This window comes from Solenopsis invicta, chromosome 2 (assembly GCF_016802725.1).
Source record: "Solenopsis invicta isolate M01_SB chromosome 2, UNIL_Sinv_3.0, whole genome shotgun sequence".
Classification (NCBI taxonomy): Eukaryota; Metazoa; Arthropoda; class Insecta; order Hymenoptera; family Formicidae; genus Solenopsis; species Solenopsis invicta.
Window position 1 is genome coordinate 5,300,421 of NC_052665.1, and position 26,387 is coordinate 5,326,807.

The following is a 26,387-nucleotide window of genomic DNA, read 5'->3' on the forward strand; positions in this document are numbered from 1 at the left end:
GGCAGTTAAACTCACTTTTTTTTCACGCAGACGAGAGAGAACTCGTTGCAACTGCTGATCTACTCGCTGGTGACGTTCCCGAGCACCGAGTTCAAGCTGGAGACGATCGCCAGCCGAGTGGCGACGACGGTCGCGGATCGACGACGCCGAGTACGTCAGGCCGCGCTCGACACCCTGGCTGTTTTGGGGCAGATCTACGATCCCGAGGTAAAACTATCTCACTTCTCACTTTCGAACGTTAGCCTCTCGGGGCTGTTTGAGAACGGAATAACGTTTGGACGATTCGTAGGAGGTTCTCGAGGCGGGAAGGCGAGCGGCCGACGGAAGCCCCGACAGCGAGGCGATAGTGGCCGCCATCAGAGCACGGCTGGCGAGAAAGTCCCTACCCATGGTGTCGGCCGATGGTCTCGTGGTGTACGGCTTGCAAGTTTCACCGACTGCACAGATCACCACTGGTAATAACAATCGGGATAATAAGCGAGCGCAGCGTATAACGCACCCGCGCAGATCAAATCTCACGACAAAATTATAAATCTTATCGTCGATGGTACTTTGTTGCACGAGAGTCCGTTCTTACGACAGACTTCGCTCATTAATGGAATTTACCATTTTTTTTTTTTTTTTAATGCGAAAAAGATCCTCTGATTACAAGATATTGTATGACGTAACAATTACTTTGGACTTTAAGTAAGTCAATATTTTAAGTTAATTCTATTTGCATAGCTGTGTAGAGCAAATTACGCAGCACTTGGATTTTTAATAGACATTTGAAAGTAACTACGGTATCGCGTGACATTTTCGTGTAAAACGCAAAGTTTCATATCACGCGATTATCTACATATGTATCATAAAGCCTATTTTGGTTAATTACACATATGTTACCCTGCCTTCTCCCCCTTTTTCTGTCTTTCTCTTAAAATAAAATATTTATTTCGTTTCACATTACAGCACAAAAAGAACAATTTTGCTAAAATGCGATCAAAATAAGATGAAAATAATTATATTGAATCATTTAAAAAATTGTTTAGGATATTTAACTTGATTGCTGAAATACCAAAACAGTTTGCAGCAACATTATCATGTTTGAGCGTCCTACATAATTGCTTCGACGGCCTAACATAAAATTAAAATTTGTGCGATCTGTATCTAGCTAAATTTTTAGATGCTGCAATAAAATTGTTCTTTCCATGAACGCAAAACGTGTAGGTAGAAATTTTTGTTAAATTTAAATTGAGAATCCTTAATTATATTATATATATATATATATATCCATTTAAAACTTCGATTTTTACGAGACAATTAAATTTCTCGTAGGCCCCGACGTTGACTGGATCGTGGCGGGAAGCGGTTCAGTCTCGCCTGGCACCGGTCGCAGCAGAGGCCAGATTATCGCCACGTCCAGATCGGCGCAGGGAAGATCGTCCAGGTAACATCTCGGAGAATTACACGCGACTGTTTGAGAAAAACTGTTTGCTCGCGGCAGCTTTTCCTAAAATTCTCTGAAATGTCTCGTCTCATTTTAGAAACAACGTTTTAAATAACCACGAGAACATGTGGATAGAGAGACCCAATCTTGTCGCGATGGGTGTCGGGCTGCCATCCAAGACTGAGCATTCGATGGCCTGGCAGATACTGCAATCGCGGATCAACGTAAGTTAAATCGCGGAATCTTCCATTTCATTTTCTCGCTTTTCATATGAACGTGTAACGAATACATATTTAAAAAAGATCGATCCGTTATAATAACACAGAGAAAAATAATTAATTCTAGCAATGAATAATTTCCTAATTGTTTAATGGAATTTTTATACCGCGGCGATTTTACTGTTTTTACTGCATTTTTGTAAAGAACGTCTAAATTGAGCGTGTTACTAATGATTCTTGGAAGCATTAGTAGAAGTTTTAATATAAGAAGTATAATAACATAAAAAAAATAATCAATTCTAGCAATTAATAATTTCCTAATTGTACAATGGAATTTTTATATCGTGGCGATTTTACTATTTTTATCGCATTTCACGTTTCGTAAAGAAAAATTCCGTCTAAATTGGGCGTATTATTAATGATTCTTGGAAGCATTAGTAAAAGTACTTTAATGAGTAAGAAGTATTGATTTCTCATTAAATAAGGCTGCTATTTTTTCCAATGTCATTGTTATTATTTATCGAGATATCGGCTTTGCAATGCAAATGCCGAAATATTAAATACGCAACGAAGTAGGGAGTAGCGACAGAATAATACATCTTTTCGCTCGGGCTTCATTTTGCATATCGCCGCGAACGTTCGTATTTCTCAAGTGTGAATTATGAGTAAGGGACTTTAAACACGGAAGGCACTAACACACTCTGCGTGATTCAATAACATCATATTTTCGCAATTTGCATTCGCGTCTTGGTTAATATCGTCAACGAATATTTAAGAACGTTGAGTTTTATAAGGTCACACCGGTACAACCACGAAAGAGAAATGTTGCTGAGGACATTTAAAATTTAATATTTTATACGACGTGTCAACGACACGCGGAGTTCGTTTGTTTTGCTTAATCAAAAACTCGATGGCGTGTCTCGGCACAAAAACATAAAATATTCTCCGGACAATAGGTTATTTCTAATTTCTCATTTTTTTTTTAATTTTTTACATACGAATCTCGATATAAAATTTCGTAGCGATTATGTCGGGCTTAGAGGCCACGTGTTTGTCAGAGACACCGCAGGTTAGAGTATCGCGCGATTTATGCAGGCTCAATGTCGTATTTAAGCATCCTTTTCTGTTACAGAACAACCATGAGCGCGAGATAAAGGGACCGAATGGGCGAAACGTAAATACGGGTAAAGCAATTCCCCTCCGAATTCTATGTTTAATCGACGAATTGGATTGGACCGACGAATCTGATTAAAAGAATAATTTGAATTTTTCAGGAGTGTCTTCAAATGCCAATTTGAGGCTCGAGGAGCAACTGCAATCGTTTTACACGCCGAATCAATACGATTTCGTCAGGACGGATGCCAAGAGTCGCAGAGAGATTTCTGATAATTACGAGCAAAAAGCGCGAAATCGCAGAGACGTTAATGAAGCTGCTAAAGAAAAGGCAAGACTCTCATACCGATACGAAAAATAAAATTTACTCTCAATTGTTCAATTTACGCCAAAATGAGGCCTCAAAATCTTATTATAATTAATATTGTTACAAGTATCTAACATAAACATTTATTAAATGCGGAATGAAGGAACGTGTGAAATGTATGTCCGCAGGAAAGCACCGTTCTCAGAGGAGAATCCAAGATCCCGGTGTTATCAACGCGCGAGCGTCCCAAAATAACATCGCAAAATCGTGACAAGTCCCTCAACTTGGAACATGTCAATTCCAATTCGAGAAAGCAAACGACAGATGCGCTAGACAGCAATAGAAATCGGATAAATTCGCGACAGGAGGATGTCAGGTGAATACCTTTGATACCTTTGCAACGCGGGAGGAATTAATTTAGAATTAAATTAATACCTAATTCATTGAATTAATGTTGCGTTAATTGCGTGTGCATACAGGTCATACGCGGCTATACACCAACGGCGAAAACGTTTTCAACAAGAGGAGAGTCAGACTTTGAATCAGACATTCGATTCGCATTCTAACGGTTACCAATCAGCCTCTTACGCGAAAGCTTTGGGAGCAACGAGTAGAGAATACGGCGTAAGTTAAACATTCTAAATTACTCTCTCGTTCTCGATAGAAGAAAGATTCCGTTATAATTTCAATAAAAATTTTAAAAGGTAATAATTCCTTTTTTTTTCCTCCTCCACGTATCACGAGTTCTCTTCAAGATTAAATTAACTCGATTTAAATATCGGACGCGATATTAAAATTGCAATATTAAAATTATTCAACCTAAATATTGAGTATGATAGACGATCCTGCATAGATAAAAAAAAAATAAAAGTTGCAATAATTGTGTTTACGGCTGTGCAGGGTACTGCGGGGAACAGAGAGGCAATCTTCTCGGACGACAATTCGCACGGTTACGGCAGATTCGTGGATACCGATAAATTTGCGGACGAGAACGAAAGCTCGAGTTGCGTAGGGGGACGTCAACGTTCGTTGCCCAGAAACATGCAGCAACAGACGCTCGTCGAGACGTAAGTCGTCGGAAGCAAAATATCCTCTCTCTGGTCGGGAAAATGTCCATTCGTATCACTTGTCTTTGCTCTTTACAGGTACAACTCGGTCCTCGAGCGGCAGAGGAAGCTCACGGACAGAAATGCGTATCGGCCGTTACAAACCGCCCCGAGTCGCGTGTATCACGACTCTCAGAATCTAGATCCGCAGGTTTCTGCGGATAACGACAGAAACGCGATGTACCGAGTAAGTAAATCGTCTTATCGCTCCATTTTTTTTTTATTTAACCTTACGCTGAGGTGAGCCAAGGGAATTTTTAGGCTTAAATTCCTAGAATTCTTGATTTGGAACTCTGTTTCGAATTCAACGCTCCAGGATCCGAGTACACAGTGAAGAATAAAGTTCACTCTAAATTTCAAGTTAAAATAACTCAAAAGTTAAGTTAAAGTAGCTCTTATTTCAAGTTATTTTAATTTTAACTTTTGAGTTATTTTAACTTGAAATTTAGAGTGGACTTTCTGGGACATGCAAAAATGTTAAAATTACATTTTATCTTTGACTGTGTACTGATTTGTATAAATTGTCGCAGCCCAAGGATCGTAGGGCGAAGGAGGCGACGGCGCAGCAGAGAACCGAGATGGATCTGATCTCGTCGGATCCGCAGCGGAATGGGCATCCCTTTTCGGAAAGCTTCGCCAATCCTCATCGCAGGAGGCTGCGATCGTTGTCCCCGTCGCAGCTCCACCGATCGCGGCAGTCCGTCAAACTGGCTTCCAATAGATTTCACGCTGCGTCGATGTATGACATGTGAGTTCAGAGTAGACCTTTCGAAATATAAAATCGCGTCGCAGGCACGCGATCGCAGGTTGCGACCAAATCTTTCTTTACTTTGTATTATTATTATTTTTTTTTTCTTAAACGCTCCAGCAATCCCAGACGGGATCGATTTGGTCTTAAAATAACTTGCGAGCGAGATGCCGGCGTATCGATCACGCGAAATATAATAATATGCGTAAGTGTCTGCACAGAAAAAAAATTAATATTAAATCAACAATTCATTGTTTCATATATAATTAAGAATATAAATCTTCTTGGAAGAATTTATAATCTTAAACAGACATAATTTGCTTGTATAAAAAAAATTTTTTTCTTCATGTAAACAAATTATGTCTGTTTAAGATTATAAATCCTTCCAAGAAGATTTCATATTCTTGCTTATATATGAAACAATGAATTTTGTTAATTTGATACTAATTTTTTTCTGTGTGCGAGACGTCAACGACGACGTCTTGGATTTTAAATTCCAAATAAACAGACAGGTTTCTAAAACGGCACCTGCAAACGATTCCACGCGGTCAAATGAACGAAATCACCAGGGACTGTCGCCCTTAAAGATAACCGCGTGTACGCCCGAGATGATAGTTTAATTTAAAGCCGTAATAGCGATCGTAATGGCAAGGTGCGCGACCTCATATTTCGCTTAATCTCAATCTCCCCACGTGACACACATTTTTCTTAACACACTTAACTCGTTACAGCGAGATCCAAATTGCCGATAAAGCGGAGGGTTTTAGGTCGGCCTGAAAATCACGCCTCGCATGCCGGGGCGATTTTTACAACCGATATAAGCCCCGCGATCGGCTCTAAATTTGTATAAGTGTGCGACTTTTTTCCCGTTTCATTCCCACCCTCATCAAGATGGCGAGACATGCGGCTTAACATTTAACGCGTGCTTTAAAAAAGTTAAGGCTCTCAAAGCATGCCACTTGTGTATCGCAAGCGGACTAATTCTGACCGCTCGAATTAGCCGGTCGATAAAATTAAAAAGAGAGAAAGAAAGAGAGAGAGAGAGAGAGAGAAATTGAGGAGGCAAAGAAAAGCGCCGCGTGCCGCACGATAGAAAAATGCCTCGATCTTCTATGCAGAAATCATATACAACTCAAAATCCCCGCTGCGCTCGGGAGTGCAACGGGCATTAACGACGCGGGTGCTGTGTGCATGGCGTGTTACATGCGGGACTATTGTAGATTGTGTCGAAACCTTGCTGCACTATCGTCCATTCCTCCTCGTTGAATATTTTACGCTTAGGCCGGCACGCAGCTGATTACTATTCAATATCGCCTCTATCCCGGGGTATCCGTTATAACGACGAACATCGAAGAAGGCGATACGATGCGTAATTCGCAAAACAAATTCGATTTTTCCAATGTCGAATTTTCATTTGCAAATAAAAGAAAAAAATGAAGAGGTTACGAAAAAATTTCTCTCGGAGAGAAAAGAGCCTCTGATTCACCGCGTCCATTTCTTCGAAATGCCGCATCGATTTTTCGCAAGAGGAATCGCATGACTAAACGATGAGACAATCGGGAATTTCGCCTTGGCACATGCCGGCATTGCCGGCAATTAGAATCAATTTTCACCGGAAAATTAATTATGAATGAGTAACAGCCTCGTCCTTCTCATATCAATAAGATAACACTTAAAATAATTGTAGCAATTAAAATTTAAAGCAATACTGCACTGAGAGAAAAAAATTTGCTAAAAATTTAAATAAATACTTGTTTGAATAGCTGCAATAAAATATTTACAAAATGTTTATTTAGTACAAGAACCACTAGCATTTCTTCTATCAATGATTTTACATATTTATGTACAGTAAGTAAATGTTTCATTACAACTATTCAAACAAATACTTATTAAAAGTTAGTAATTATTTCTCTCGGCGTGTGTAATCATCTTGGGGCTACAAAGAACTCGAGGTAGACTCGAAGACCTGTGGAGGAAAGCGACAAATGCGGTTGGCATCTGCTTCAACCTCCTTTAACCGCGTTTTACCCGGATCGCATGACTCGGTCTCGCAACCCTTCTTTCGTGACCACGCGAGGGGAGGAAGGGTGAGTTACGGTCAGTCTGGTTTACAGCCTCGAAAGGGTGGTATCCTTGGGGTGGGGTCTCTTCGTAGAAACGTGACGACGGAAAGGGTCCTCGATAGACCAGAGGATTCGACAATTACACTTTATCCATCCAAACCGAATATATAATTTTACCACTGCGAATTTATGTATCTCAAATTCCTTGCTCATTATTCATTCGTATATCTTTAATTCCCCCCGTTCTCTGTTCCACTTGTTTTATTTTTTTTTTCTTCTGAAAAAGATCGGAGTCTCGAACCTTTCGTTCGCGTCCTCCGCCCTCTTCTCCTCGGTTAAAAAGAAGCAGGTCTATACGGAGGTCGGAGGGGGCGAACGGACACGGGGCGGGGACGACGTGGGGGTGGCGGTGGCAGCGGTCAGCGTCGGGACGCTCGCCGTCCCTACTACGTGCCACAGTCGTGCGTACGTCGTCGATTGTTACGAGCGTATGTCCCTCGCAATTAAGTACGGGCCTCCTTGCCTTCGAACGTGATCCTCGTTCATCCGCGCTAATCACGCTCCTCGCGATTCGCGCTGCGAAAGTAGAAACGTGACGACGCACGGAGAGACGAGCCGATCGTGCGTTCGACCTTGCACGCGAGTGTCATCGACCTCCGGCATTTAAATCGAATGACAGCGAGAGTGCGCCGAGCGCGTTCGCGGACGGGGACACGTGGATTTCGCGCAGCTGCTCGCGTTACGCGAGTCTCGCCCTTGAAAAGTCGCCACCTGCGGATGGCATAGCGCGATGAGCAACGCGAATCTCGATCGAATCGTCGCTAGTTCGACGCGCCGCACGCGACAGTCGTAGGATAGTTGCGGATTCGACCGATTCGCGGGAATGTGTGGCGACCTAACGCGCCTCTCGGCCCCGCGGCGGCGTGTCGTGGGAATTTGCGCGCGAGAGTCATAACGAATAAAGACAAAGAGGAATTGAATAAAATACAGAAGAGGGAAGAGCGTCGGGGACACACACCCTCGGGAATGGGCGGCGCGAGTGAAAACGGATGGATTCGTAGGCAGGACGGGCGCGGAATGTACGCCGTGAGTTTTCTGGACACCTGATCGATAGCTAATCGGCAGCCCGATCTCTCTTCTCTCTCCCGTTTCTGCGCGCGTTTCGCGATTCGGACCGTATACCGACGCATCGATTTCGCACGAGACGTCGCGCGACGCACAGGATTCGACGATTCGGCGGCGGTGTGGCAGAGCGTTCGAATGCCGATGCTTGAAATTGTCATTAGTATCGATTGATTCCACGATGCTCGCGCACTTATATCTCTCTTTGCGGCTTTAACGCTTGCGAAAGGTCGAGAGCCGGCAACATTTAACCTTTCCTACCCGCATCATCTTGCCGCGCTGTACAAACACCGACTATCTCCTCGTCTGGATATCGCAAAACGTTAAAAAATTAAAACGAAGGCGGAAAAAAGTTTCGAGATTAGGAAATCAACTTCAAAATGCCGATAGGTGCAGTCACATTTGGTGGAGAGGCCAATCCCCGACGACCAAACTTTCGATGACAAAAGAGTGTTTTTTTTTTCTTTTTTAATATAAGAAAGTGTGATAGGACAGCAACAAGTCGCTCGAACCATGGCGTCGCGCTCGTCAAGCCCGAGGGTCAGTCTGTCGGGTGAGACGGAGCGCGTTTCGCGGCCGCGACCGAGAACTTTGGTGCGGGGCGACGCGGGATGATCTTCGAGTTGTGCGCGTGGCCGATCGAGATGAGGGAGGAGAACGGTGCGGTCGTCGGCGAGGCACGAGCGACGGCGAGCAGGTCCGCCGAGCACAAGATCGCGAACGCCGTCCTGTTTTGCTGCCCGTGCGTCTTCCGATGCAGGAAGTCGGTCGGCGTCGGCCGCAACAGCGACGGCGGCGACTACGGGGACGATCACGCGTCCGTCTCGACCATCATCACCACGGCGACGACGCCGGTCATCGCCTTGAGGCTGAACCGAAACAGCGACACGGTGTACGTTGCCCGTCGCGAATCGAATTCGCGGCGAGGATGGTGCGGAATGATGTAGCGCGCGCGATTCATAATAGATGTATAATAGATTGATTAATATTGAAAACCGCGAAAGCCGATGGAGGTAATGCACTCCATTCTTCATGAGAGGAAAATAGATATCGATCGAAGTGAAGGAATACGACGCGGCGCGACTTGCGGCAAATATAAAACAACACGCTTGATATTTAAAATTATCCGCGTCTATTACGAAAAAGGATGACGCCCTTATTCGGAGATGAGCTCGTCAGGGCTTGAGCTCGAGTAGGAGAAAAAGAAAACAATTGGCCGGCTAAGTTCAAAGGCGTTGGACGTCTTAATTTAATACGCTCGATTGTAGAAAGTACACGTTGGTCAGCTTTACGCGACGTTACCGCTGTTTTATTTATCGCGCGCCTGATTTGCGATTCCGAAATACCGACGCGGAAATACTCAAGCTTATAAACATATTGACGTACACAACTAGAGCTCGCGTGAAAATACAGTTTTGCGCGCTCAACCCCCGCCGTTACTGAAACATTAATGCGTCGTGTGTGCAGCGTTACTTCCGCAGCTGATTTCTATTTTTGCGTCTCTTGCAGTGATAAGGCGACGACGATGAACGAGGAGGAGTACAACGCGCGGAACAGGCGTCACTTCTCGCCCGAGGCGAAGGGCTACCACGTCAAGGGCTCGAACAGGGAGGAGTCGCGGTACCAAGGTACGCAGGGCAGTCGTCCTTCTCAACAACGTTCACCACGAAACCACCTCGAGGCGCTCCGATTTTTTCAATTCAATATTCTTTCGATGTTTAATCGAGCTACGTCACCCGTATTCCCATTGGATTAAAGATTCAAAGCGTTATTATCGAAAGACGCCGCTCTTCGGGGACGGTTTTGATTAATAAATAGACCGGACGTCAGTCGGAACGTCGCCTCGTGCCCCGAGGGAACTCGCGATCCCACAGCGGCGAAGATGCCGTGCGATAAATTAAATGCAACGTAGACTCTTTCGATCCGAAGCGCGCGGCTGGGAACACGGCGAAATGGAACGAGAGGTTCTTCACCTCGTCGTTGTGCATGCATATAGAGTTTTAGGTCTAGCTGACGCGCCGACCGTGGTAATCAATATTCCGCTGGTCAAGTCTAAGGTACGATCGAAACGCGTCGCGCTGCAGCGGAAAGTCAGATCGATAAGACCCGGCCCATCTCTTCCAAATTGCCGAGTATTTAAATTACCGTCCCCACCCCGACGCCCGCGACTCGTAGAAGAACGCGGAGACTCGCAGAATGAACTTTGAATATTTTCGTATGCCAGGAATAATAATTTCTTATAAACGCCCGCGCCCAGGCAAAAGTCGAACGGTCACGTTTGACGTCGTTCGACGAGCACGTGCCACTTTTATAATGGCCCTGAATCGTTCCGAATCCCCCAGAGTTTCTGCGCTCCTTCTCAATCAGCGCGCGCGAACGTCCGAAGAGCGCGAGCAGCACCTCGTCGGACGTTTCCAGGAACGATCGACCGGTGCATCGAGGGGAAAGTCAGGACGCGACGCTGCGAGATTACAATGGCAATGACAACAGCGGATCGTCGACCCCGCGGAGCCGGGACGTCGGTGATCCGGCGTTCGACGTTATCACGCAACAGACGGCGACGAATCGCCAGGGCGCCACTCGCGACGATGTCGACTCCTTTTTCGTAAGAAATCATCGTTCTAGTCTGTTTTTTTTTTTTCTCTGTCTCTGACAGTGCATCGTACTGCTGATAAATCCAGCTTGCAAACCGCACATTTTTGCATATACAGGGTGGCTCACCACCGACGAAGAATATTTCGGTAATAGACTTTTTCGCATGTTTGGAGTTGTTACTTCCCCAGCGGGGAAAATTTTACCGAAGTCTGTCACTTGACGCATCATTTTGTTTTCCAACATTAAATAATATGGTAATTAAAACGTTAGATTAGAGATGAAGTAGAAGTCTCCTTGAAATTGGCTGAAAAGTTATTTAGCTACCTCTAAGAAAAAAAAACAGTTGTTAACTCTCAACTGAAACTCTCAACTTGGTTAATTTCTGCAATTCAAGTATTTATGTATTTAAGTTAAATATATAAATGCTTAAATTAAAGTTCAAGCATTTTATGCGCACTAAAAAAAGAATTTAGTAATCAAACCTAGATGATAGTTTAAGCCTTGGTGAAATGGTAGTTTAATTCTAATAAATATTCAATTAATGTAACATCAATATAACAAATATTTAATAACCGTTTAATAAACAACTGATTACTATTAATATAATTTTTAAATATTATTAAATATTGGATTGTATCAAACATTTAAATGAAATTATTTCACCAAAGCTAGATTATTGTTAAACTCTTTTTTTCAGTGAATTTACTTTAAATGCGTAAATACTTGAACTGAAAAAATTTAATCAAGTTAGAAATTTTAGTCGGGATAACAATTTCTTTTTCTCAGTTTGTTTAACAGACATTTTAAAAATTCTGCGCTCCTATTTCTTTTTTGTATAAATTAGTTATACAACAATACACAACTTTATATCCGAAGAAAAATGCCGTTGAATGTGTTTAACACGAGATTTCATTGAACCAAGCAATTCAGTGCGATCTTACGTATATTCTTTTAATCGGATATTTCTTTCCTTAAATGTGACTTGGGATAATTTGACATGTGTACAAACGAATAACTTTCCCGGTTAATTTCAGACGCCGCTGGACCCCAGCAAAGTGGAATACCCGATCGAGACGGCAAACGCACCGACCGTGGACGAGGCGTCGAAGGAATGGAGCAGCGAGGATGACATGAAACTGACGAGCCGAATCGGATCGATTTCAAGGCACTCGAATCACGATGAGCTAATTGCCGTGGATGAAAATTGCAACAGGAGCACGGAGAGCAGCTCCGGCGTCCCGGAGCAGCCGGAGAACGACAGGACGAGCGCGCGTAGGAGGTCCATTGTGCCCGCGTTGCCGATCGAGCGGATTCCACCGTACGAAGACGCGAAGGTATTCAAGGAATCGCTGCAATCGAAGGCCGCGATGAGCCCCAAGAGTTCGGAATCGCTGTACCTGTCGCCTAATCACAGTGCTCACCACTCGCCAATTCCAAACTCGCCGTCCAATCGGAATTCTCGCTGCGGCTCGCGCAATTTGGTCAGTAGATAAATCATAGAAAGATATACGAGTAATTGCCTTTCCCTCCCTTGTACGCCACTGATATAATTGCAATTTTTCCTAATATTAAATTTGCCCGACGACGTCTTCCACCTAACGTTCAATCTTTCGGCCGCTAGACCGAGGATCCCAGAGATTTCAGCGAAGAGAGACTAAGCGCTTCTACAGTACCTGACGAGGATGCTTCCATTCGAGCGTTGGACACCGTTGGTCACCCACCCATAGACATCAGCATGACCAGTGATTCACCGGCGATTATCATCGCGTCGAGGCCCCATTCTCACGAAAGCGTCGAGCACGTCGAAAATGCTAATAAGATTAACGTTCAGGAGGTAAGAGATGCTTATACGATCAGGTTGCTTGTTGAAGAGATCATTCTGACTGATTGTACGATGATGATTCTAGTCCACGGAAGAAGAATCCAGCGTGAATGATACTTTGGAGGATAGACAAAGTAAAGACAGCGCGAGCGACACGAATATGGAACCAGGAATATTGAAGATCGAGGTACGATTCATATGGCAAGAAGAGAATTCCTTATTGAACGTAATTTATTTTTTTTTTCTTTTAATGGACAAATAACGCTTCTGCTATTTCGCAGTCCGAACCTGTGAAAGATGTTGAACGCAGAAGAATGCCCTCGAAAGTACCGGTGCGCGGTGCCAGCAGGTGTCGAATGCTGTCTAGCAAAAGAACCGCGGAGAAGCCCTCGGAAAAGGCCAAGCGGATGGTACAGCAATGCTTCACGCAGCTTGAGAACAAAGACTGGTGCGCGTGGACTTTGTGAAAACTTACGTCTTCTATACCGTCGCAATCGCGTGACGAATAAATTATCGCCGTCTATTCTAAATCTCGTGTTTCAGGGAAGTAACGATAAAGGGTCTGAAAACCCTGTCTCAAATCTCGAAGCAGCATCCGGAGGGCTTGGACATGTGCGCGACCGGAACGTTGGGAAGGCTCCTCGGGCGACACATAAAGAACCTTCGTTCGCAAGTGGCACGGGCCGCGTGTCTCGCCGCCGGCGATGTCTTCGGCTCTCAGATCCGTGGTATCGATCAGGTATGGCGTTTCGCATGAAAGGCCGTCGGGATTCAAGCGTTTCTACATTTCAACGTCTCACTCTCCTCTTCTAGGATCTGGACGACATAGCTGGGCCTTTGCTTCACAGAACGGCCGATACGAATCGATTTCTTCGAGCGGACAGCAACGCAGCCCTGGATCAGATGATGCAATATCTTCCACCTCACAAAACCATCGCTATCATCGTCCTGCGGGGAGCGAGGTAAGTCTGCGGTCTCTCTTCGTGCTCCGATTGGAGAAACGTTCCTACGCGCGGCAAAACTGATCTCTCAATTGCGATTTCGCATTTGTCTAGTCATCAAAACTCTATCGTTCGCGCGGCGACCGCACGACTGTTGTCGGACATCACCGATCGCATCGGGCCTGATCATATTATGATCTTACCGCGCGACGTAAGGGACAAGATGCTAAACGCGGGCGCAAAGTTGTTAATGGACGGAAATCTGGACGCGAGGTAAGTTGCCCCCTTGTAATATGTATTATCACCGAGGTTGGATAAGTTAATAGATTTTTTTAACTAAATTAAGTTAAAGTTAATGGTTTGTAAAATTAATTTAGTTACCTTAAAAGTTATATGAACAAACAATTAACTAGTTAAAAGTTACATGAAGAGTAAATTAGCTCGAGCTAAATTAGAAATTAATATTGTAAAACATTATTCATATTAAATTACAAATCTTAATTTTTTTAAATTAAATTACTTAAAACAATTATAATACGGATCAACAAGCTTAATATTTTATTCATAAATTAAGTTTGTATAATATAAACAAAGAAATCTTATTTTCTATATGGGAATGTATTTTCCTCTTACAATTTTTTTTTCTTATGCATAAGATAAATTTTTAACTTGGGAAAAAAGTTAATGAATTAAAGTTAATGTGTTTCAAAAATAACGAGTTAAAAATTAAATCATTAAAAATTAACCAAGTTAGCAATTATTAACTTTTAACTTTATTAATTAACTTTTAACTCTTTAACTTGTTACTACCCAGCCCTCACGTTCATAAAATCAATAAACGTTACAATCACGATCGTAATGCCGAGCTTGAATTTCCAGGAATCATGCGAAAAGAATGTTTCGACGGCTGACCCGCTGCGACGGCTTTAGAAAAGCGCTGACGGACGCGGTGCCCGAAACAACGTTAAGACACATCGACAAAACGTTGAAGACCCTCTAGTCGATCGCCCTGTCGATTAAATCTGCGTAATGTAATTCTAGGCGTTGTCTCTCACCGCTACTTGAACTATCCCAAAAGACTGTTTATCATGCAGGACATTTTTACGATCCGTTAGAAGCCAATTTACGGCATAGTCATGAATTTTCTACAACGTATACGCCGGGAAAGATATCAGAAAGACAAGTAGTCATATAAATAGCTTCTCTGTCCCCCCGCACTGTACATTTTCCTCCTCAAAATTTAAATGGAGCGAGAGACGCGAGATCTCGGTGATCGAGAATCAAAAGAGCCGAGGAGCCGCGTCCTCCGTCGTCGTCGTTGTCGTAGCGACTTCGATCTTGTTTCTCATCGACGGATTTATCTGCGCGCGACGCAGTTTTTGATACTTGTAACTTTAATACATATACACTGAGAAAAAAAATTGGTTGAAAAACTAAAATATTTAGTCCGATACGCACGACTAAATATTGAGTTGATTTAATTAATTCTTAGTTAAAAAATTGGAATGATTAATATAAATAAACGACATCTTTTTTCGTGCAACTAAATAATTGTTGAATCAACCCAATTTTTAGTTGTGCGTATCGGACTAAATATTTTAGTTTTTTAACCAATTTTTTTCTCAGTGTACGCATGTATGATAACTTTTTTATACGATTGTATAAAGAATGCGCTTCGGCGTAAGTGCATTTGGAGAACTGTAGTGCCTTCACGTCGGTGATCGTAAATTACGCAATCGCAATCGTAGCTCAATTACATTGTAGTGTTCGTGAAGTGAATCGTCGACGTGACGTAAATTGCCACGTATCTCGGAAAGAGTGAGGAACGTCTTGTCTCGCTGCTCTGTCTTCACCAACTCTACATTAACGAGTTGCACGAAGAGAAAAATATATACGGAGATTTCCTCGAGGAAAGGAGTTCATTGCTCACGGCAATGAGTCTGTTTCGAAATCGCTAATGCTTTCGTCAGTCGAAAGTTTAGATTCGGTTAGTTCCATATATTTTTTTTTTCACTGTTGCAAATTCGATTGTTACTCTCTAATATATTTTGGATTCTCGGAAATGTGAGAGAAAAATATCGGAGAGCGTCTATAAATTTTATACAACGCGAATATCGGATGCTGAAACTTTAGAATTTGTTTACGAGAGAAATTATGTAGGAAGAGATCGTCCGATGATTCGATTCTGATTTCTAAACCGTCCTTTAGGATCGTATGTCAGAGATTAACTCATATTTATATAAACAATAATTTATATGCATATATATATCGTTATAAAAAGATAACTGCTTATTATTGAAGGCACATACACATACTATTGATAAATAAAATTACTATTGTTATACCACACTGGTCTTTTTACTCGCAAAATGAAATTTCGATATCCATAATATCGCGATTCGGAAAGTATATTTTGCTCTTTTTTTTTTTTAAAGCATCAATAAACAATTGAAAATAAAATTGCGACTAACGTCTCCGTTATTATTAAAATATCCGAAGGGTTATTTTATTGAAACCTCTTCATCGCTTAAATAAAACTTAGCAGAACAATTTATCTTTAATATTACACATCTTTATTGTATCAAAATGGAAGATTCTTCGGATCAGGACGAGTCAACTGAACAGATCACAATAGTTATAAAGTCCATTGAGAATATTGTGAGTTTTCTCTATGCACGATTCAACGCTACGTTACAGTTTACTCGAGAAAATTCGTTTTTACGGGACAGACGGTGAAGGAAGAAACTGGCGTATCGTTCGTCGTGATGCATGACGACGTAGTGCTCGGAGAAAGCGCTCCTGTCATTATCGATCCGGGTATCAAGGAACCACCGCGAATTTACGACGTCAATTTCGCGGTCGAATTTTCATTTGTACCTAACGACCTTAATAGCATGGATCCAATCGTATCAACGCCAATTTTAAGTAAGGAACTTGAATGAATAATTCGTAATTTTATCGGTAAAAATAGTAACTATCCCGACTGCAATAAATCGTAATGCTCGTTGTTCCATCAGTAAAAGTAACGTGCGACGTCGAGGATCAACGTTTGGGCGATTCCGCTAGATCAGCCGCGGATTCGAAGAAGAAAGCAACAGTCGCCCCACAGCAGACTCCGTCGAGCGTGCTTGGTTTTTGCACTCTCGATTTAATGCCGATATTGCTGGGTAACGATTTATCACGTCGAAATGGTGAAAGAGCGATACGTGCTGCATTTAAAATAATTCTTACACGGCCTTGACCGCTAGGTGAAAAATCACTCGCCGAGAGATTGATAGTGCAAACGCCACATCTCTCGTTTGACGGCAGCGCGGTCTCGTGGCAAAATCTACCCTTGTTAAACGCGACAGTAATATACGACGGCGGGGAGATATTTCCTTCGCGAGCGGAAATTAATTTCCTGAGTGTTACGGTGGGAAGCATCTACAATCCGCCGGTCTCTTTCACCGATGACGCAGATTACAAAGCGGGCACGATAATATACGTTGACGACGAAGTATGTATCATACGTCAAATAGTTGCAATCATCTAGCCAGAGACGATAGAAATGTCGATTATAATTTTTCCATCGATTTATTTCACACTGAGAAAAAAATTTTATTCCGATACGTGCAACTAAATATTGAGTTAATTAATTCTTGGTTGACAAATTTGAATGAATGATTGAATGAACTATATCTTTTTGTGCAACTAAATAATTGTTGAATCATTGTTGAACCTAATGCTTAGTTGATCGTATCGGACTAAATATTTTTCGTTTTTTCTATTTTAAATATTTTAGCTTTTTAACCAATTTTTTTGTTCTCATTGTATATAAAAAATGATTTTTCCCTTCTTCTTTTCTTGCCTTTCATCAATAAATAAAATCGAAGAGAAACTCGTAATATTTTGATGACGCACTGTTCCCTTGCATTTCTTTTTGCAACATACAAAACATTACGAGGAAGAATAGAGAAAAGAATAGTTTCATAAAAATAATAGCTAGAGGCGGAGCAGTAATAAAACGTGAACGGAACAGATAAAAGAGTCTAAAGATAACACGCGCAAACATCAGTTCTGAGAATGCAATCAAAAGCAAATATTAGTAATCTGACTACATATTCACATAAACAGGCCGATTCAAATGTATGATAGTCATTCAGATTCACTGAAATGTCGTGCGTTCTAGATTCTCCGTTTTAATTCGATAAAATGATAGCACCGATGCAAAATAAAATCGCGTGCAATCGTGTTCACGATATTGCTGAAAAAAAAAAAAAAAAGAATTCTTACTCTTTGTCACCTTTAAGATTCCAGAAAACGTAATATTCGAGGACGGTAAATGGACAAAGTACCGCGACTTGGAGAAAACCAAACGATGGCGAAGCTTATCGAAATTACAAAGTCGCGCCAGATTGTCAAAGTGGAAACTCAGCCACGATTATGCAGGCATAAAAAATACTCTCGACGCGAAACTCGATTTGCAGGTGAGTTCAAAACGGGCGCGGCATTTCGTAATTCAATCCAACGAATTAATAGATGAAGAATAAATGCGTTACAGAAAAAAGTGTGTCAGGACGAGCCTAGGATTGAATGGAACTTCATGGATCGCAGTATGTTACGCAATCTGGGAAGCGAAGCGATGAAGAATCATATTATCAAGTACGATTCATAAATTTCATCAGATAAATATTGAAGAATCCGTGTTAAATACCAAATTATGTTTAAAGGTATAAATACTGGCCGTTTCAATTTTTGGTCACCGAAAAGAGCGCGGAAAAAGGCAGCGTTAGTCAACGGCAAGCAGAATCAATTAAATCTCAACTTTATCAATCTTACGTCGATTTATCGGAGCTTATTTTCCCGGGAAGTAAGCGCAAACGAATTTTAATACACGATAAATAACTGAATTATTATTGGAACTTAGGACTATCTGCCGCTTCTCTAATTAAATCTTTTTTGTAGTAAAAAGTACTTGCGTGGTTGCGCAATTGTATCCGCATGATACGTCGAACATAGTCGAGAAGACTGGCTTGGAAAGGGATGTTTTCTACATAGAGCCTTGGAACAGAGATTTAAAGGAACGAGAATCGAAAAAGGTTGACACGATACATGTATATACAATTACGGTTATTAAACAAATGCAAAATTTTTAAAAATTTTGTGTGTGTAAAATTAAAAAAAGAATTAATATCAATTTTTAAGTAGGTAAGTGAGGAGGCCACTCTACTCCAAACAAAAAAATGCAGAGCTAGAAACTTTGTTCTGAAAAAAGTACTGTCTACAAGAGAAAGTCTTAAGTTTATTTTTTAAATATTCCTTTATCTCCTAAGGATTTAATTAATATAAATTGAAAAATAACATTCTAATAAAAAATATAACAATAATAATATTTCTTTGGGGTGTTGTCAGTATCTCATCTACCTATTTAAAAATTAATTAAAAACATTTCTTTAAAATGCTTCAAACAATCGATTCAGACGAACGATGAAATAACGCGGAGTACCCCGTTAATTACGAAGTCTGGCGAGCCCGTGTTTATCGTGATCGAGGTCGAACTTGCTCGTCCACTTGTTCCTTGCAGGCTCAAAGATGACCTTTCAGATATGTAAGTTCGTAAGCATTATAATAAAAAAAATATTATGATTTTAAAATTATAATCACTTAATCAGCTGTTAAAAAAGTTACTAAAATTTCCTATATGATTAATCTCTCTATAGAATCGAGGAGATGATGAAACCGAAGGAAACCAAGTCGCGTTACATTTATTCCGGTGACGTAGCGGAGCAACAATACGCAACTTGCATTCGGAAAATAGTAGAGATTATTACGGAGAGCTACAGGGTATCAAATCCTTCCGCGAGCCTACGTGAAATATATTTTAATATCATAAACTGAGACAACATTAGAGACACGTTTTTACACGTTAGGATTTTCGTGACGAGAAAAAGCGAGAAAAATTATCCGCTTCGAAAGAATGGGAAGACAATTCTGAAAAGAAGAGTAAAAAATACTGCTTCGCTCCCGAAGAGGTGAGCTTCCAACCGCGAGACAAGAAGTATTGTCGCGTTGTATGTTTAACGAGCTTTTGTCACGGTAATTTTCAGGATGAGCTAACTTGCTTCACGCAATATTTGTACAAAACTGGCATGTACTTGAACATACGCAGCACTTTGAAAATGAAAGTAATCACGTTGTTGGATCAAAAAATCAAGACAAACATGAACACCGTACACTCTATCGACAGCCAGGTCTTGAAAAATATATGCTGACAGAAAAAGATTCCTAAATTTTAATAAATATTTATTCGAGTAGCACTAATAAAATGTTTACTTACATAAATATTTACTCTGTAAGAAAAAAATGATGCTTGAATTAATAGTTCTTGTATTACACATAAAAAAAAATTAATATTAAATCAACAATCTTTGTTTCATACATAAGCAAAAATATAAATCGTCTTCAAAATATTTATAATCTCAAACAGACACAATTTACTTACATGAAGAGAAAAATTTATATGATGTAAGCAAATTATGTCTGTTTAAGATTATAAATTCTTCCAAGAAAATTTTATATTCTTGCTTATATGTTGATTTAATACTACACTTTTTTTGTATAAATAAACATATATTTACATTTGGTAAATATTTCATTAGTACTATTCGAATAAATGTTTACTACACAAATAAATGTTTATTTAGTAATTTTTTCCTCGGTGTATTTATTACTTAAAAATTATCATATACAAAATTTACTTTCAAATATATAGATTCACGTTCTAGAAATCTGTTTAAACTCAATTTATAATAAAAATTTTGGCAAGTTACGATTTATGTGCAGAATTTTATAGCGTCCGTGTACACATACCTCGTCGAACAAATGCACATAGCCATCAACAAGATTGTCGAAAGCCGCCTTGCGGGCGATTTGCCGAGGAGTGTAATACCCCAAAAATTATACTTCTATGCCGAAGAAGCTTACGAATTGGGTCACGTGGATGATGCAAGGCGGCATCATAAAGCTGTACATATAACTCGTTCTTCTATCTTAAGAAAATGCCATACTGAATTCATCATTATAATATTTCTCGCAGGCAATTGCGGTAAATAAAAGTGACGCCAAAGCGTGGACCAAGTACGCGATCTTCCTCCTGAAAATCGGCGACGCGGAGCGTGCAAAAGAGTGTGGCCGTGAAGCGGTAATCTCGGACAGGCGAGATAAACTCGCGTACGTAAAAATACGCAACATTTTCCTAGTTGGGCTCTCGGAAAGAAAGACGTATAAATTCTCAAATAATCTTTTATATATATATATATATATATATATATATATATATATTCATAGTTTGCTGACGTACGGATTGATCCTAGCCGAAGATCGTAGCTATCAAGAAGCGGAAGTCTTTCTAAGAGCCGTCACCGAATTCTATCCGCGATTCGTCGAAGGATGGGTTATCCTACATCTGTTTTACACTCGTACGAATTACGATCCAGGTATTACAGAGATTCAAAATCAAATCTATGCATCAGAAAAGATTAGAATGGATGAAAAATTGTTTTTTTTTTTTTTTGTTTTATAGGGATAGATCTTGCTTTAAGACTGGCGGAAAAATGCATGAAGGACGACGATAGAGAGACGGAGATCTCGAGTGAAGATCCTCTCGCTTGGACAATGATTCACTGTCCGCGGGATAATGTGTTTATGATAACGGCCACGCTCCTAATGAAGCTGCATTTTTGCGACGTAATATGTCTGCACTTAAAATACATCTTACATAAGTACGCACAAACTATGCTGTTGTTACGAGTCGCTTTTGTATAGTTTGCTGACTTAGCATTGACGGAAGAAATGTCTCGCGCGGGAAGATCTACCCACGTTCTGTATTACCTGGCTGTGCGATGCTACTTATTGCAGCAATACGAAGAGGCTTTGTCGCATTTAAAAGAAGCCAAAATTATTTATGGACTGGTTTGTTCGATATTTTTATTTTATTCACAAAAATAAATCAATTAATTACCTAGCTAAAGAATAAATATGTAGATAATTTTAAACAAATACTCTAAAAAAAACTTTACTAAATTTTAATAAATAAATATTTGTATATTTGCAAGAAAATATTTAATTGCGGTACTTAAATATTTACTTAATAAAAAAACTGATAGTTAAATTTAATTAGTTGTCCTCTTACCAAATAAATATGCATTTACATTTAGTAAATATTTTCTTGCAAATATACAAACAGATATTTATTAAAATTTACTAACTTTTTGTTTTCAGTGTAGGTTAATTAACTGATTTAATTGTCATATCGTGTAAAATTAATATTCGCTTGAATCATATATTTAAGTTTCGAATATTCCTTCAGGATTACTCGATAAGCAGTTTAATGGGGCACTGTCTTTTTCAAGAGGGTAAATTCGCGGAGGCCATTCATTGCTACGAGTTCGCCGATGCGACGTTCAACAGACCGGACGATTTGCATCTCGTGCACACGAGGTAATATCAATTGTCTCAATATTACGTAAAGACGATTGAGAAGAAAAGCGGAGTCGAGTTATTCATAACATCATTACGATGCCAGAATGGGAATGTATTATGAAAACGTCGGTGACTACGAGCGCGGGTTAAAGATTTTCCTCAGCGCATGCAGAACCTCGCCAACGGCGGAAACGTGGCTTGGGGCGGGAATCGCTTTTTATGAGGTAAATTAAGTTAAAAAAGAAAAATTTCTTAACGAAAATTTCTTTGCAAAAATTATTCTCTCACACGCAAAAAATTCTTTCTACGCAAAAATTGCTTCAGCTGCGACGATTCACGGAAGCCGAGGCGGCTCTGACGGAAGCGAATCAGCTGGACAATCGTAACGAAACCGTCTGGAAATACCTGTGCCTGTTAAACATGTCTCTACAGCGTCACGACGAGTTCGCTCAGTGTTACGGACAGATCGCTCAGGTGAAAAACTGTAAAAAGAAGGGCGATAGCTCAGCGTTCTTTGCGACGCGTCACCTTTATGTCTTTACAGGACAATGAGGCTTTCTCTCTGGAGAAACGGTCCCTCAAACCGCGAGATGGAAAACCGGGATCGGTCATGCTCTAGATGCTGGCAAACGCCGTAGCATATAAACTTCGCCTCTTTAGCACGAAGATTTAGTCAGTCGTTCCACAATCGCGATGAGATTGACGGTGAGTCAGGCTGCGGTTTACGCGGCATATTTATAGATCTATGCTATCTAGCAAACTGGACTTTGTTGCGCAATATATGTTACGCGACGGAAAAACGCTTGCTCAAATAATATTTTCTTGCAGTGCTCGCTTGTTGTGCTTTGTCTGCTTGGAGTAACGATGTTCGCGATGATTAGCTGCGATGAGTCAAGCAGCTCAATGCGTCACTCGAGTTTGGAAAAAGGTAATACTGCGATATCGTTAATAATTGTTGTTAACGAACGCGGAAGTACTAAAATTTATAATCTGCTATTACGCGCTGAAGCGCGATAATGTGATTCATAATTACGGAAAAAAAATGCAAGATAATAAGATTGTGGTATTCGTTAACGCGATCGATAAGATTGGCACTTGTTTGCAGATGATGTTCCACGGGTTAAAATAAAGGTGTTTCGTGGGCCCACGCAGGAAACGGACGGCGAGTCTTTTGCTACTTGGGGATATTGGATTCAACAGCCCAGCAGATAATATCGATGCGGCCATTTTATCTTTCTCGTTACTCGCTCTCTATCGCACAACGATAATTATAAGATAATTGCTTCTTTTTCTTCTTGTATATTATAATGTACATTGAAAGATTAAAATCTCAAGGCGTTTAATTGTTTTCGTATTAAAATAAAAGACTTTCGTCCATTAACTGATCACAGCGCAGAATAAGTAACATACATGTATATGATTAATATTTTCCTCAAATTGGACAGTTTTCTTGTCAAGTTAAGGATATTGATGGGAAACATATTAGAATGTACAAAGATTCACAATTTCACAATATTAAGATATCATGTCATTTATATATTGTTGAGGCATGTACATCATAGATATAATGCCAATTCTCAAGCATGAATACATTTTATTTTTTGTATAACGGATTATTGGGATTTAATTGATTGCCATGATTGTCAAGATCAGGTTTGGTACCGGTTCCTCCATATTTAGCATCGCGACCGGGTCCGGTTTTAGTGTGGTTTGGGTTGCACTGGTTTGCACGATTGTCTTGCTGCTGCTTATCCATCTAGAATTTAAACACAATTTTAATAATAATATAAAATGCATAGATCCGATGTGCGCGATTCTCAAATTTATCTTGAATTCGATTAAAGAATATTAAAGGAAGGATAAAAAAAAGGGACTAACATAAAATATTGTAAATAATAAAGACACAAAGACAACTCATAAATTTCTTAATATCCTTAAAGAGAATACTACTCGTGGAAGCCTCAGAAGCATAATATAAATTATAAATTGATTAAAATATAAAATTTACAATAAATTGATCAATATGTTCCACATCGTTTTGTTTTAAACAGAACCGAAGAAATGTGACGTGTAACTATAATCGCGTTATCCTTTGTATAGAGATTTTTTTAATTGGACACTACACACGTTACAATAGATAACTAAGTTATATGCAAGTTAAATATTTTTGATATAAAAATAGTGACCAAAGTCAATTTTCTCCTTTTAAAATTAAATTATTGGATACACAACACACAGGTATTACATGTATACACAAAAACCCGGATCAATCAGGCGAACACAATAGATTTTTAAACTCAATTTCATTTTAGTCTTCATAATTTCGAATCAGACGGATACTTTCTTTTATTTTTTGTTACACTATGCTTTTTTAGATTTCCATACTTAAATTAAATTCAAATAATTTTATTCCTTAATATAACATTGTTGATCCAATCTCGAGAATAAAGAATATTTTATACGGATCATCGATTTTAATTTCAAGACATACGAATCTAATCCAAAATAATGTTTCGAGTATCAATGCATGGACTATTACAGCAGCCACGCTCCTTTTTATTCGCAAATTAAATAATGAACGCACAATAAATAATAAACAATTTTAAAAAAATAAATTTTCAATAAACTATTATTTTACACACGGAATTTTATATAAATGCTTCTGCTGCTATCCTTTAATTTCAACTGGGTTTAATCACAAACTCATTACTTTTTTAAGAACGTCTTATGTACGTATTACGGGAAAACTCAATTAATAAATTGAAATTAATAAGATGAACAACTTACTTCGCCAGATAGCTAACTAAATGTTAACTGTATATTTGCTCGATGCACAAGATCTTCAGTAAAATGTAACTGATGGCCAAAGGCGGAGATACTTAATTGCAGCTTAACAGTTGCGACGCTTTGAACGGTTTGAAGCAGAGCTCGTATTGATCGCAACATTTATACCCTCTCCAACAACGTGCAGGGAAGCCCAGAAAGAAGTAGTAGTTGATAAAAGAAAGGGGATTTCTCGGAATTCTCGGGTAGATTCCATTTTCAAATTAAACGCAGAGCTAGCTCTGTTCTCGAACGAAGCAAGGGAATGAGTTGGCTACCCTGCATTGTCAAGCCGTGGTTACGGCGCATGGCAGTACATCTAAAGTCCGTTACTCATGTAAGTTTCTTCATGTAATATTTCATTCTTACAATGTAACAGATTTTTAATTTTTTATACTTTTATCTGGCATATGATATAGAGAGCTATTCCAATTTCTGGAGAAATTTAGTATCGATTAATCTACCGGAATATTGGACAAACTCGTTACGCGACGTCTCTAGAGCTTTAAGCCTGTCGGTCATGCGCCGATTCGATAATGCGAGGTAGCCAATCCTTTCACTTGCTTCGCGTGAAGAGCAACATTACCACTTGTTTGAAAGCAGTACTTGGGGAACTCATTTCTTTTATCGATTAGAATTGGCTCTACGGGCTTTCCCTACTTCATCAATCAGCATAATCAGATAATGTCAATATCACGATTAAGATAAAGCTTTAAGAACCATCCGTGAGTAATATTGCAAAAAAATAAAATAAATTATGATAAAATTTATATTTCTTTAATTTCATTTAAAATATTATCTACTTTCAAGATTGTTAAAAATAAGTTTGTCTCGTAATTTATAAAAAAAAATTTGAAACAATATAAGTTATAAAAAAAGTTTTACTCGCAAATTTTCAATATATCTGTACTTTGGCGCTAAAAGTCAAAAATTGCCAAATTCGAGTTATATAAGTACATTAATGAATTATATATTATATAGTTATATTAGTAAAAATTAAGTTAAAGGTGTATGCAATAATTTTCATAGATTTTAACAAGTTTAAAAATACATTTTGAATGTAAACGGAGAATAGTTGTTTATCACTTTGCTGTTTTATCAAAATTTAGGTAATAAAAAGAGAGAGATGTAATTTCAAATTTAGTTAAAAACTTATAGAATTTATAGAAGGACATTGACCCTTTTTACAATAATATTGGCTCTCATTTAGAGTTCATTAATGTATATAATTCGAATTTGGTAATTTTGGACATTGGCCCTTTTACCACCAAGGTACCAATATCAATTTTAGTAACTAACGAAGAAGTAAATTAAATTAAAATTAAATACAAAAATTCTAGGTATTCACTTACAATCACTCGAACTTCCAGTTATGTAACAAGTTTCTCAAAGCTGTCATGTTGCTGTCGTTCTCTCTGAAAATATTTAATATTAATTAACAAGAGATATTTAATAGATAATTTTTTTCCAGTTAATCGGTAATCTGTCTGTGATAATACTTACCTCTTTTGGTGAGTTACCACACGCTCTTTTTCCTCATGTGACCTGAATTATGCATCCTGCACAGTCACCCTATATTATTTAAATCCCTTGTGCTAATAATCTAAATTAAATTATTGGTCACGTCCTAATTAAAACAAATT

At 39.6% G+C, this 26,387-nt stretch overlaps 2 protein-coding genes across 4 annotated transcripts in view; both read left to right on the forward strand.

Annotated features, from left to right (window-relative positions):
* Positions 1-15,808, forward strand: part of LOC105199069 — a 29,420-nt gene extending 13,612 nt beyond the window's left edge. The window contains exons 7-28 of one of the 3 annotated variants that reach the window (XM_039458963.1): positions 31-207; positions 290-455; positions 1,315-1,426; positions 1,524-1,650; positions 2,777-2,828; positions 2,919-3,088; positions 3,253-3,440; positions 3,544-3,688; positions 3,965-4,131; positions 4,210-4,357; positions 4,701-4,918; positions 9,613-9,731; positions 10,446-10,708; positions 10,815-10,952; positions 11,733-12,179; positions 12,320-12,532; positions 12,606-12,707; positions 12,802-12,968; positions 13,064-13,259; positions 13,334-13,482; positions 13,576-13,734; positions 14,341-15,808. In XM_039458963.1, coding sequence (XP_039314897.1) covers positions 31-207; positions 290-455; positions 1,315-1,426; positions 1,524-1,650; positions 2,777-2,828; positions 2,919-3,088; positions 3,253-3,440; positions 3,544-3,688; positions 3,965-4,131; positions 4,210-4,357; positions 4,701-4,918; positions 9,613-9,731; positions 10,446-10,708; positions 10,815-10,952; positions 11,733-12,179; positions 12,320-12,532; positions 12,606-12,707; positions 12,802-12,968; positions 13,064-13,259; positions 13,334-13,482; positions 13,576-13,734; positions 14,341-14,461 — 3,744 coding nt within the window. In that variant the 3' untranslated portion in view covers positions 14,462-15,808. The remainder of the gene's footprint in view (positions 1-30; positions 208-289; positions 456-1,314; positions 1,427-1,523; positions 1,651-2,776; positions 2,829-2,918; positions 3,089-3,252; positions 3,441-3,543; positions 3,689-3,964; positions 4,132-4,209; positions 4,358-4,700; positions 4,919-9,612; positions 9,732-10,445; positions 10,709-10,814; positions 10,953-11,732; positions 12,180-12,319; positions 12,533-12,605; positions 12,708-12,801; positions 12,969-13,063; positions 13,260-13,333; positions 13,483-13,575; positions 13,735-14,340) is intronic. The other 2 variants (XM_039458978.1, XM_011165991.3) reach the window with 2 other exon arrangements.
* Positions 15,396-23,674, forward strand: LOC105199151. Its single transcript, XM_039445777.1, has 21 exons — positions 15,396-15,399; positions 16,114-16,401; positions 16,479-16,628; positions 16,701-16,957; positions 17,751-17,927; positions 18,002-18,102; positions 18,171-18,310; positions 18,406-18,554; positions 18,921-19,048; positions 19,161-19,284; positions 19,548-19,691; positions 20,284-20,466; positions 20,537-20,670; positions 20,788-20,936; positions 21,023-21,186; positions 21,265-21,411; positions 21,809-21,939; positions 22,025-22,145; positions 22,246-22,626; positions 22,750-22,849; positions 23,027-23,674. The coding sequence occupies exons 1-19, from the start codon at positions 15,396-15,398 to the stop codon at positions 22,471-22,473; spliced, it is 2,919 nt and encodes a 972-aa protein (XP_039301711.1). The 3' UTR covers positions 22,474-22,626; positions 22,750-22,849; positions 23,027-23,674.
* The last annotated feature ends 2,713 nt before the right edge of the window (positions 23,675-26,387 follow it).